The sequence below is a fragment of the Nanorana parkeri genome, unplaced genomic scaffold (assembly GCF_000935625.1).
Source record: "Nanorana parkeri isolate BGI_ZX_2015 unplaced genomic scaffold, ASM93562v1 scaffold2016, whole genome shotgun sequence".
NCBI classification, from domain to species: Eukaryota; Metazoa; Chordata; class Amphibia; order Anura; family Dicroglossidae; genus Nanorana; species Nanorana parkeri.
The window spans coordinates 100,241-113,845 of record NW_017308284.1 but is presented as its reverse complement, the minus strand read 5'-3'; the positions used below and the strand labels follow the sequence as shown (position 1 = coordinate 113,845).

At 41.7% G+C, this 13,605-nt stretch overlaps 1 protein-coding gene across 1 annotated transcript in view; it reads right to left on the bottom strand.

Annotated features, from left to right (window-relative positions):
• The window catches only part of CIT (citron rho-interacting serine/threonine kinase), a 114,821-nt gene that overhangs the window by 35,572 nt on the left and 65,644 nt on the right, over positions 1-13,605 (bottom strand). The window contains exons 23-27 of the mRNA XM_018572389.1: positions 13,003-13,200; positions 12,859-12,912; positions 10,231-10,428; positions 8,523-8,716; positions 996-1,131 (exon numbers count right to left, since the gene is read on the bottom strand). Of these exons, the coding sequence (XP_018427891.1) occupies positions 996-1,131; positions 8,523-8,716; positions 10,231-10,428; positions 12,859-12,912; positions 13,003-13,200 (780 nt within the window). The remainder of the gene's footprint in view (positions 1-995; positions 1,132-8,522; positions 8,717-10,230; positions 10,429-12,858; positions 12,913-13,002; positions 13,201-13,605) is intronic.

The following is a 13,605-nucleotide window of genomic DNA, read 5'->3' as shown; positions in this document are numbered from 1 at the left end:
TGGAGAGGTGGCTACTTTACAACACACACAGGGACCATGAGGAACAAAAGTAGCCACCCTCCAGAAGGAAGGACAGTGTCAGCACCAATTCAGAGATGATTTGAGGATCTACAGCCCATTGGTGTAAAAATAAGCTATATTTTTGTTAATAGGGTATTTGAATGCATTTTTAAGATTTAACTTGAGTTTAATGTCACTTATATTAAGCTTGCCAAAGGTTATATGTAGTATATTTACTTAAATGTTAACTGTATTACATTGGTGAAACTGTACATAAAATGAAAGATAGGTTAGCAAAACTTAGATATTCCACCCAGGCATCCATATTGGAATGACCTCTAACGAAACATTTGATTGACCATAAACATTCAGGGGGGAATTCATCAAAACTGGAGAAGACAGAATCTGAAGCAGTTGTCCATGGCAACCAATCAGCTTCTCTCTTCAGTTAAGAATTGAAAATGAAAGAGATGCTGAGTGGTTGCCATGCACAGCTGCTCCAGATTTTCTCTGCTCCAGTTTTGATAAATTCCTGTCAGTGTCCCAATTGAGATTTGTAAGAGATCATATTCCCCGATCTTGTGTTAAAGGCAATAGAGAAGTACAGCTAAAGCACAGGTAGGTATGCAGGATTGCTGACCTGGACACCCTCCAACCTTTGGATTTAAATGTAGATTTTGAATCTATTTCTTTCTATTTTGATTGACCGGAGTTCTGCTAATTTGTGGGGTTGTAAATAATTTTGTGCTAGTACTATAATGCTTAATTGGTTCACCTGACATGGGCCTTCAATTTTTATTATTTATCCTGCAATTAGTTTCATTGTATAAATGCTTGCTTTACCTGAGGAAGGATCTATGACTGATTTGAAACGGTTATATTTTTATATGCAAGCTTTACTCAAATAAAATTCGAAAGGTGCTGCAGTATAATAGCACGTGGACTGACAATATATATGGTTACATATTAAAAACAAAAAGAAAAAAGTGACCAACCTTATCAGACAAACTTTCTGTCTTGAGTTTTTGATCTTTCAATGCTTGCTGCAGAGCCAAAATTTCTGCTTTGTGTTCCTTGACTGCCAGCTCCACCATCTGGCGAGACTCAGTACTACGTTGATCAGCTCGTACTCTAGATGAAAAACTATGATATATTACACATATCATAGAATTCTGCATATAAACAATAAAATCCAATCATATCATAATGCATTCATCCTTTAAACAGATTAAACATCATCAGGGACTGTTCATTTTCACACCACAGCATTGGGCTTCCTATATTTCTCTCAGTGTGATAAAAGGTCAGTATAGGACATTTACTACTAGTGCTACTAAAAATATGGGGGGTGTTGTAATGTCCAAAAAACTGGATAGAGCCCATAGAAACAGTGGATACAGTCCACAAAAGAGGACTGTTCTGGTATAGTTTACTTTAATCACGATAAAAATATAAGCATTGCAATGGCCGACTTGCATTGGATGGTGCAAGCCTCAGGGCATTTACCGTTATCCTTATTTGGTGAGCCACTGGTCTGTATGTGCATATTAGGCATCACTGTAAGTAGTAAAGTATCAAGATGACAGCTGTGTACCTGGACCTTTAAATACATATCAGCATAGCAGTCCCCTTTCTATCCTAACAAATTTATTTCTTGACCCCCACTGTACATTAAAATGGCCCCGTCACCAGGGATCACTTGTAAAAGAAGCTTGGGCTGCAAAAGGAATTCATGTATACGTATCTTTCCGATGCCCCATGTCTTTAAATGCCATCATTTTACTGCTCCACAGCCACTGGAGGTATTCCACACTTCCAGTTGTTTAAATACAGTACCTTCTCCTCCTGCTTTATACTGTATTTCCTCTTGCCAGCTTGTACATCCAATAGCAATGGCAGGAGCTACCACAGTGTGTGGTAGGAGAAGAAAGTATTTGACACACCAGGAGTTAATATTAAGTTCTGCACTGGCAGCTGCAGCACATCTGGAGATTGCTCTGATCTCCAGGGTGGGCTGCAAAGTGCTGCGGGGGTGGGCCTGGAAGATTTGATGGGTGACCCCCGAGTGGTTACCGATCAAATGAAGGGCACAATTAACCCTTTCAGTGTCACTGCTGTCCTACAGCAGGGTAGTGAAGGGATGTAAATAAACCCGGGCTGCAGGATTGTTTTATATTACTCATGCCCTTTGTGAGATCAATGTAGATGTGGTATGAGCAACTGTACAGTCATTCCTGGGCTAGTGAAGGAGCAAAGTGCAGGAAGGTTCAGGACAGAGAATGGGTGAGGGAGCTGGGAGTGGTCTGCTATGAGCCCCTCTGGGTTATGGGCTGTCAAAATCCAAGCACATCAGCTAGGTAAAGAGTGAGTCTTTGGACTGCTTTGGCTACAAGCAAAGTAGACACTAATGTTATACTGGGCCACTAATGTCTTCTTAAAGAGGACATGTCCATACTACTACATGGGGGCTTACCAGGTCCCTTGTAGCAAGAGTAGCAAAAAGTAAAAAAAAAAAAGATTCCCACTGCCCATCACACATACGCCGCATACACACACGAGAAGTCTGGCTGCACTTAAGTAAATGTCTATTACACATTACTTTAAGTTGAGGTTGATGAGCTGTAATGGCTTTTAATGTGTTGGCTATCTGCAACCTTTTGTATTGTCATTTCTGATCTAAACGTACATGTAATTTTTCAAGTCAACAATTTTTATGTAACTCATTTGCAATGTACCTACCGTACATTAATTCATGTCGTCCCAGACCAGTTGGCGAAATACAGCCAATGTATCTACAAATCTAAAATGTATGCACTTATATAAAGTTATATATATACTTTTATAAACCATACAGCGCTGGCGTATGTATCAAAACATACATGTGTTTAAGTTACCTGTACTAGGAATAAATAATACAAAATAATTTAGTACAAATATTTGGTATAGTACTAATATTACAAAATGGTATCTATTAAACTAAAACTGCATTTTAGTTTGAATTTTTCTTCACTTCTCTGCTTATTATAAAAACATATTTAGGGCATTTTTAAAAACAATTTACCAAATGCTGGCCTCAAATGTGCTAGAAAAAAATCAGTTTGGTGTGCAAAGCAGTTAAAAAGTTATTGTTGAATAAACCAGTACATATCAAAATTTCAAAATGTGGTCGGGTCACAAAGGTTTTGATTACCTTTGGATAAAAAAGGGTTCAAAGCAGAAAAAAATTGGAATTTTTACTTACCAGTAAAGTCTGTTTCTTGGAGTACAGTACTGGACAGAGGCAGATGCAGAGTAATATGCAGGTATCAGGTGATTGGACATTGGGCAGAGCTATGAGGACCCTCATACAGGTGAAACTCGAATAATTAGAATATCATGCAAAAGTAATTGCAGTAAGTGCTGCAAAAGGGGCCCAAACCAAGTACTGAGGACAGGTGCATGCTTGTACTTTTCAGAGGTCCGATATTGTTCTATGTACAATCCTTCTTTTATTGATTGAATGTAATATTCTAATTTTTTGAGGTTGTGGATTTGGGGTTCTTGGGGTTTTCATGAGCTGTAAGCCATAATCATCACAATGATGACAAATCACGGCTTGAATTATCTTGCTTTGCATGTAATGAGTCTATCTCATATATTAGTTTCACCTTTTAAGTTGCATTAGTGAAATAAATGAACTTTGCACGATATTCTAATTATTCGAGTTTCACCTGTATACAATATTGCCAAAAGTATTGGAACACCCAATAGAGGACACAGAGGGAGGGCCATGTATCATGTACTGTATTTCAACAGATTTTACTTGCAAATCAAAAATCCCCTTTCTTGATCGTACAGTACAGGAAACAAGCAGATTTAGAGACGACTGGGATGACAAAAGCAATAGAACAGAGGTGTGTGCAACATAGCAAGCAACTGCGAACAGGAGCACATAAATGACCAGGGGAAACCCCAGCGCAGATAGCAGCCTTAAAAATCTACATAGCAGATGCCTGATACCAAAAAGCCCAAGAGGCACCGATAGATCTTGTAGATTGTGCCTTCACAGGAAAGATGCAGAAAGCCCCCTGTGAGGTCCTTCAGAAAGGAGAAAGAGACAATCAGATTGCACAAAGCTGTAGCCAAGAGATAAATGGTTTGAACCATATCCAATCAGTGGAGGAAGACATCCCTAGTATAATTCTGAGTGGGACAAAAGAACGATGTCCTGATTAAGATGAAATTAGGACCCCCTTAGGCAAAAAAGGAAACCTTAGACCTGAGAATAACCTTATCCTTATGAAGAACAAGGAATGTTTTTTGCTCGATAGTGCTGCCAGCTCAAAAATTCTCCTAGAGGAGGGAATAGTAACAAGGACATCCACAGTATGTCACATATATATCTCTGATAGCTTCAAAGGGAGCTTTGCTGGAGAGATGAAGATACCAGATTGAGATCCCATGGCATAACTGGAAGGCATTTAGGAGGAGCCACATGACCGAATCCCTGTAGAGAGGTGTTTACCATGAAAAGAAAGGCCAATTCCCTTTGAAAAAGGATGACCAAGGCTGAAATGTGCCCTCGCACTTAGGGCCAGGTGTTGATCCAACCCCAAATGAAGAAAGGCCAAAATCTGTTTCATGGAGTATTTCCAAGGATTAAAATTTCATTGTTCACACCTGGCAAAGTAACCCCACCAGGTGCGATGGTACACCTTGCGAAAGGTGGACTTCCTGGCCTGTAAAACTCTAGGAATATCACACAGACCTCTATCCCTCAGGACCTGGGCTTCAACAGCCAAGCCGTCAAAGTCAGCGACTGAGAAGCAGGATTGGGAATCGGGCTTTGAGACAGAAGGTCCGGACGGTCTGTAAGTGGCCACGGGACGTCAGCCAACATTCAAAAAATAAGCCAACATTCAAAAATGTACGCGTACCACTAAGCAGTCGAGGAAGGATCTCCAATCAAGGAAAGGCATAGATCAGAGAAAACTAATCCAACTAAGCCACCATGCATCTACCTCGGCACTGTACAACTTTTGAGGAATGTGTCCTCTAGGAGATATTTACTGTACAAATTATTTAGGAGGGACATATAATTTTTTCTGGATGTTGCCAATCCACATACAGTAAAGCACCTTCTCTACTAGAGAGTGTGTCGGGAAGGTCTTAGCAAGGCTTCTTTTTCCTAAAGCAACACATGCTGGTGTGACATTAGGGCGATCCAGCGCAGGTTCAATGGTTAGGCATTTACTCACCTCATCAAGAAGCACTGAGATGGTGTAACACAATTTTTAAAGGTTAGTGAATGGCGGATTCTTCTGTATCGGGTGGCATGTTTTGTATCTGCTCCTGTACTTTTCTGGAGGCACCCTAGAGTGGGTGGATCCGCTGGGTCCCTCCCACACCTTAGCTCTATTCAAAGGCTTTGTGAAGCATAGTGATGGTATCACCATTACTTTTAGAAGGTAACATCTGAATTTGCTAGGGGATATGGCGCCCACAAAGGAAGGAATATAATCAATGCTTTTGTGCCCGGAGTTCCGCTTTAATGTTTAAAATAAAACACAATTTTTATGAGAAAAAGAAAAAAAATGTTTACTTACCGTAATATATGTTAAGTCTATTGAGGGACACAGGTATTCCTAAAATGTTGCACAAGATCTGATCAGATAACAAATGTTTCCAAATCAGCCTGACTAAAAGATAATTAGGGTGACCAAGAAACATTTGCCTAAGCATAGGCAAGAAAGAGAAACAGCCACTCTATAGCATGAGTTCATCAGCAGAGTAGAAGACAGCAAACATCCAACAATTATCGAGTGGCCCTGGTTACACAGAGGAACTCTTCAAGCCTGCTTAATCTTGAACAGAAATAATGTTTCCAAGAATCATTCACCCCGCCCCATGGGGGGGGGGGGTTAGGAGTTCTGATATAAACCTTTCAAAAGTCTGAACCCCAGCCTCAAAAAAGGACCTGTTTCTTAGTTAAACAGAGCCCACTGAATCCTCCAGGCCTATCCCTATCCTCTTCACCCATAGGTGCCACTAATGGAATCCACCAGACCATCCAAAAATAAGCTTGTACTGGCATGCACAAGATAAGGAGCGCTTCATTGCGCAATCCTCACCTTGAGGGTGGTGCTCCCTCTAGGCTGCAAGGAGTGAAAGAGAGCGCGGAGTGCATGCAGAATTCCACCCAGGGAATGAGGTCAGTGCTCGTTCCTACATCCCTATCCCTCACCACGGTGGAACTGGTGGAGGCGGGAAGTTTGAAATTACGTCCAGTGGCACAAATAAGGATGGAGTTCCCAGTGCTCCAGCCCAAGCAGAATTACTCACGAATTGAGTGTTCAGAGACAGGGTCACACCAAAAAAGGGATTTATTAGAATCTACACTGGAGCTGTAGAGAAGGCGTCCATCCTCCTAGGACACCAGTGAAAAACAAAATGCATGCTGTGTAGAAGAGGGGTTATATTAGAGGCAGGCTTATGATTTTACGTAGCGCTAAACAAAAATGGCAACCTCAGAATTGATGACTAACCTTGATAGCAGGGTGCATATGAAAGGGCTTACAACAATACAAGACACAAACATTTCCTAGCACACTTACCAGCTAGCCTGCAACAAAAACAATTGCACTGTCTAACAATATGCATAAAAACAGAGGTTTTAGTTGCACAACTTTTGAAAAATATGTTGAAGCCACACTGCCTTGTCAATGCTCCTTTGTGTAGTGTGGTCCTAACTCTAATCTTTGAGAGCCTCCATATTAGAGCATATTTAACATTAGATAAATTAAATGCAGATATGCCTGGAGGTGCCCCACTACAGGGATGCACTGGAGGCCCAGCACTTCAAAATGTACACTGAAACCTCTAGTGCGTCCCCACACCAAATACAGCCAAGCTAAACAACAGCTAGCCTGCAACAAAACAATTTTTAACACATATTTATGCACAGTTTCATTTGTTTCGTTGCAGGCTAACTGGTAAGAGTGCTGGGAACCTTTTGTGTTTTGTATTGTTGTAAGCCCTTCCATTTACACCTTGCTATCAAGGCTAGTTATAAATTGTACAGTTTGCCATTTTTAATTAGTTTGGCTGTATGTGGTGTGGGGGATGCACTGGAGGCTTTAGTGTACATTTTGAAGTACTGGGCCTCCAGTGAATACCTGCGCCTTTAAGGAGGAGTGGGGCACCAACAGGCATACCTGCATTCAATTCATCTACTGCTTAAAGTGATATTAAAGTCAAAAGGATTTAGAGCCATTCAAATGCTGATGAATTCACTTACAATGGATGCTGCTTCTTGATGTTTAAAAGTTTTAGTATTCTGCAGAATCAGCTGGTCTCCTGAGCACTGGTCCTGACTTCCTGTTTTAGAGTGACTCCTTTCTCAAGCAGAGTGCTATGCAGTCACCCTTGCGTGTGCCAGTAAGCTGTGTGTGTCTCCACAAACACACAGACACCACAAATCATGCTACTCCCCTCCCCCCTGGCCCCTTCTCCTCCACCCTCCAAGGAGATGAACAGTTGCTGGAGTCTGCTCTGTCCCTTGTGATCTTGTACTGGACAGGAAGTTCAGGAAAGCTGAGTCGTGATACTTAGAATCATCATGTTTCTGAACAGCTGCTTCCAAGTGTTTGGGCAAAAAAGTAAAGCAATGCTTTGCTGGGCAATGTATATTTGTTTGATTTGGATTAATTATCGACAAATGTTTGAGCGTTTAATACTACTTTAAATATGGAGGCTCTCAAAGATTAGAGTTGGGACCACACTACACAGAGGAGCCTTGACGAGGCAGTGTGGCTTCCACATATTGACTAAAACAGTGTCATTTATTTTGTTGCAGGCCAGCTGGTAGGTGTGCTGAGAAATTTGTGAGTCTTCTATTATGTTTTTACGTAGCATAGTGTCAGATCCCCGGTGCTTGTGGCAGCTAGCTGATCAACCTTCCCCCCATAAGGGAATCACAAAAGCGATCTTCGCACACCTTTCTGCTCCCTCACAAGGACTAGGGAACCTTTAACTTGAATTCTACAAAAAAGCACGGAGCACCCCTCACGGCTGTTCGTCTGTTTGCAGCTGATGAGTTTCCGGGCCACACCCCCTTTGTCAGAGCCAACCAGGTCTGCTGCAAACACAGACGAACAGCCATGAGGCAGCATGTCAGCCAGAGGAGCGGTGTCCTCTGTGTTGATCCACTGAAACCGGGTTCACCTTTCAGAAATTGACTGAGAGATCGATTTAAGCGCTTTTTACTGCACGTTTTGTGAGTATTAGTTTATAATTTGCCACATTGAATAAAAGCGATTCTGCACATGTTGGAGCGATCTGTGCTTTTTTGTAGAATTTTTACGCAGCATGTTCATTCCTCCTTTAGGAAAGAGTATAACCTAACAGCCTAAGAAATCCTGTCTCCCTTATGGACAAGAAAGGCTAGCACGCCCTATGTTCACATTTGAGTATAGACTTGCTTTAACTGAAGACATTTTAAAGACTTTTATATAATGCAAATATAGATCACTTTGAATCCTCACCTGCCCTGTTTCTCATTATCCAGCAACCTTTGCACTTCTCGAAGTCTGCATTCAAATTGAGTCTTCTCATCCTCTAATGAACTTCTCCAGCTCTCCCACTGGCGTTCCTTTTCCAGCAGCTCATCATTCAGTGCTTCTAGATCCATTACTTGTTCCTCCAACATAGTACATGTGGTTTTTAGGGCTTCCATTGTCTACAATTATAAGATCACAAATTACAACTTGTGTGCCCCTTTAAAACATAAATTCTATCTATAATCTGTTAAACAAAAAAGAGATATCTATCATGTGTCTGTCAAATCTTGAAGTTAACATCCCTACTTCATCAAATATTGTACCTGTGAACCATTTCTGTGCCAGTAGCACAAGAGGCTATTACAAACCCTCTAGTGCAAATAATAAAATATTAGGATTCTCCAAGGAGTTCCATGACAATATGGGGGCAACATGCCAAGAGCATTTATAAGGTAAAATAAGCCCCCATCAAGAGCTTTTATAAGGTAAAATAAGTCAGCAGTGAATTTTAAAACCCTTAAAGCAAATAAAACACACTTATCTAGCAGCACACAATTACTTTTCCTACCTTCCTCTGCTGTTCTCTTCAGCTGCCAAAAGTGAGCAAAGAAAGCCTGTGTAAAGCTGACCATACATCTATAGATTATCTGCAGATTTTCTATGGTCAGATGGGAAAAGTGCAACAGATTCCTCCATCAACGCTAAACTGTGTGGATGGAGGAATCTCCTGCTGGGCCAAGCTTTAGTATCTTGCTAGTCGGCGCCGCTGGCTGTCAAACTACCTGAACAATCTGGTGGATGCAGGCATTGTTCAGGTATTTTGAGAGCCAGTGGGGCCGACTAGCAAGATACTGAAGCCTTGCCCAGTGGGAGATTCCTCCATCCACACAGTTTTTGTAGAATGGAGGAATCTGTTGCACTTTTTCCATCTGACCATAGAAAATCTGCAGATAATCTAGAGGTGTATGGCCAGCTTAAGCTCAGAGTCACTCTCGTTGTAGCGTGCACAGGGCTGAGGTCTGCTCCTCATGTGACAGCTCTGGGACAATTACCAAACAGCAGTCCCATCACAGACAAAGATGAGTCAGTCAGTGTCATAGAATGGCAGGGAAGCAAAGGAAAGGTGAGCATGCTAGTGAGCATAGTTAAAAACTACACACAACCTGGCAAGCGTTTATAGACACAGACTGAAGAGCATCAGCAGACGCAAGCTGCAGTAGAGGAACACACACTGACATACAGTGAGAGATGAAGGCTACAGGCTGTGACATAGATGCTAAATGAAGGACTAACACTGATAAACAAAAACATAGGAACGCAATTGCCCCTCTCTGGGTGATAGTTGGCAGGGCTTGTATCAAACAGGGATGGGTTTTCTGCACTTACAGGCTAAACTAAATTGAGAGTTAAAGAGCCTCTTTCTGTTATGCATCTCAATGTGTAACTGTCGATTTCTGAATGCGAATCATGTTCTTAAGTTAAAAAATGCTATTTATACATATTTAACAAGCAGGAAGTGACTGACACAAAAGTTTTATTCCCCCACACACTTGCTATGCAATTAATTACTAAGAAAGACGGTTGAAGGTGCTTCATACAGCAGAAAATAAAACATACGTTGAAAGGATGTCAAAATCAATAATTTGATCAAGGGGAAAACATGTACTTTGTCTCAAAGGTGACAACACCATACCTGTTTCTGACTGGTCAGTTGCATCTCCCTCTCTGTAATTTCACGTCTCAGGTGATCCACTTCACTTCGGAGTTGTATAATCTCCCCTGTGGCCCCTGAAACGTCGGTCAGCTGTTTGGACAGGAAGAAGTTTTGATCGTTTAGCTCTGCATTTTCTTCACTCATACGGTTGAGTTGATCTTCCAGGTCTGTAAGAACCTAGCATACAATAGCAAAAGGAATATACATCTTATCGATTGTAAAATGAAATTGCCACCTATCTAAGACACCATCTCATAAGTAGATGTGCTTGTTTTCTATTGTTGATGTCAGACTAGTGTTCTGACACAATGTCACAGAAATGCATGGTATTGCAGTTAACCAAGAATCTTGATTGAGAAAGAAAATCTTTATAAAAAAGGAAGTAATATTAAGTAAAAGGGATGTGCTTACCCCTGAGGAGAGATGTCCATTCTACTGAGGACACTAGTAAAAAACTGACCCTGTGTCCCATAATGAATTGAGGGAAGCCTCTTTATAGAAATCTATAGATGTCTTGTATTATTTGTATACATACATGCAATATATAATATACATATACACATATATACACACACGTTTATACGTTTGTTTATAAGACTGTAGACTGGTAATCTGAGATGCCAGGCAAATAAAGATGCAGGAACACACCTCACCAAGTACTGCCCTTCTTCTTAACCTCATCTTTAAAACATTTCCTGCAAAATGTCTCTTGGTAAGATTTTACCTTGAAAATCATCTGAGATTACATTTTATTTTACTCCTGATTGTTTCTTGGACATACAAAGCAGGTGGCCACATGGAAAAGACCAGGATAGAAAATTGACGGATTGTCCAGACACAAGCCAGGTGTCAAAACAATGTGGAGAGGCCAACAATTCTATTCCTAATTGCTTGTTGGGCATACAGAGCAGGTGGTTACATGACGAAGGCCAGGATAGAAATTCACAGATTGTCCAGGCACAAGCCAGGGGTCAAAACAATGTGAACAAGCCAACAATTTCATTTATAACAAAACAGAACTCTGTATATATTTCTCTTCAAGGCTAGTGTGGTTAATTTCATTTATAAAATCCAATGCTTCATGAGCCTGTATTTGTCCTAATTCACAATTGTTCTGGCAACTCCACACAAAGTCTAGCAACATAAGCACAGACCAAAATGAGCAAAGTGCACTTTCACTATCAATTCCTCTCAGGCAGAGTGCATTTGGTATCACTCCGTCTGTGACAGGAGCCGGCGCTATAGAGGAAGCATCGGCCTATGCAGCTCTGCTCCCTCCGTTGCTGCCTCGCTTCCTCTGGCGCTGGCTTCGTTGGCACCGCTGATTCTCTCCTGCCTCTCCCGCGGCTCTTCAAGTTCCCCCTTATGCCACCACCGGCCCTGGGAATGGTCATAACTAGGTCTTATTTTCAGGGTAGGTCTTATATTTTAGCAATTCCCAAAAATAGTACTAGGTCTTATTTTCAGGGTAGATTTTATTCTCGGGGAAACTGGGTATATAGGGATGCACCGATACCACTTTAAGACCGAGTACGAGTACCGATACTTTTGATCAAGTACTCGCCATACCAATTACCGATACTTTTTCTTAAAGGACCAGGTCACATTTTTTTATTTTTTTTTTAAATGAGAATTGTTTTATTTGTCCACAGACAGCACATTGTGTGGCTTTTTCAGAGACTTCCCAATTGACACGGCACATACAAGGACAACAAGAAGACTGAGACATCCGACGGCCACCAACACCCAGAGCTCCACAGGGGCAGACTCTTCCTTTGTCATTTGAAGTGCAACATCGCTTTGTTTTGGCCCAATCACAAGGAGAGGTCCCACAGTGGTCACGCTTTGTCCACCTTCTATGTGCGGTTCATCCAAGGCTTCCCTCTTGCCAAATGCTCTCGGTCTTCCAAATCTGGTCCTTCCTCCTGTCATCAGATTAGGGTTGCTGCAGGTGCCTGTTGTCTGACAACACTGGCAGATATTGCTGGGGCCCTCAACTGCAGACCAGCCATTTGTGGCCTTGCTGTAGGAACAGGCCTTGTTCATGGAATCCGGGACCTGGGTGGCTGCAGCAGCTCTCAGGTAACAGGTTATGTTACACATTTTTTCTAAAGCAATACAAACTAATGATTTTAGCTCAGTTTTTTAATATTATGATTGATGAGATGAAGAGGGAGCATGACGCCAGCTTCCTGGCCAATCAGAATGCCGGACGCTGCGTCATTACACGGCACCCGGCTTCCGGATTGGCTAGCTTTCTTAATATAAATTCTGCTGCCGGATGTGCATTGCAGTGCCATTCATTTCAGTGGCACCCCAAACGCGCCTCCTGCCTGCAGTGTGATTGCCTGCATGGAAATGTGTGGTGCGATTGCAAAAAATTTGCAGTTATACTCTGAAGCAAACTTTATGTTTGTAACACTGCATTTGTGTATTTTATTTTAAATAAAAGAATGTATTTTTTTTATCTGCTTACTAGAAAAATAATTGGCCAACTAATCGATTTTGAAAATAATCGTTAGTTGCAGCCCTAAAGTGTTGCTGTGGAAAATGTACAAAGGGTATCATGTAAAAAATTCACCAAAGACACTAAAAATTATTACTCACTGTACAACTGTCCCGCAAAGTATCAAACTTGCGTTGAATCTCATCTCGGTGTGACTAGAAAAAAAAACCATACAATAATACATTTTTTTTAGCTTTTTCCTAATGTAAAATAACATTGAGATAAACAAACAGGCAGACTTTTACCCTCAAGGCTTGGATTTCCTCCTCAGCCTCTGCAGTAGTATCCTCCAGTTCAACTTTTGCATGGTGTAGCTGACTTTCCAAAGAAGAACGTGCTGACTGTAAAGAGCCAATCTGGGATTCCCTTTCCTGTAATGTCAGCTGCAGCTCAGTCAACTGCCTCTTCAGTTCCAGCTTTTGCTCCTCATGCTCCAGACTAATCTAGAATGTAGGCAGTGGTAAGACTAGTAAGCACAGTAAATCTACATTTACATTATTTAGCAGTGTTGTTGACTGATCGCATGCTCCTGTACTGCTGGATTTGAGCACGAATGATCAAAATACCTGCATATAATAAGTGTCATCTTGGAAGCAGTGGCGATAGAGGAGGTGGGGCTCAGTGACGGAGGAGGTGGGGTCCGCAAGCGATCGTGGAGGAGGCGGACAGGGGATCGGCCAGACAGGTAAGAGGGCTTGACAGCCCACCTGAGAACCTGCAGAGCCCACCATAGAGAGTCTATGGTGGGCTCTGCAGGGTCACCCTCAGTTGGGCTGTTTGGGTTCTCAGGTGGATCTAGAAATCACAGGGCCCCATACAAGATTTTGCTATGGGGCTCTGTGACTTCT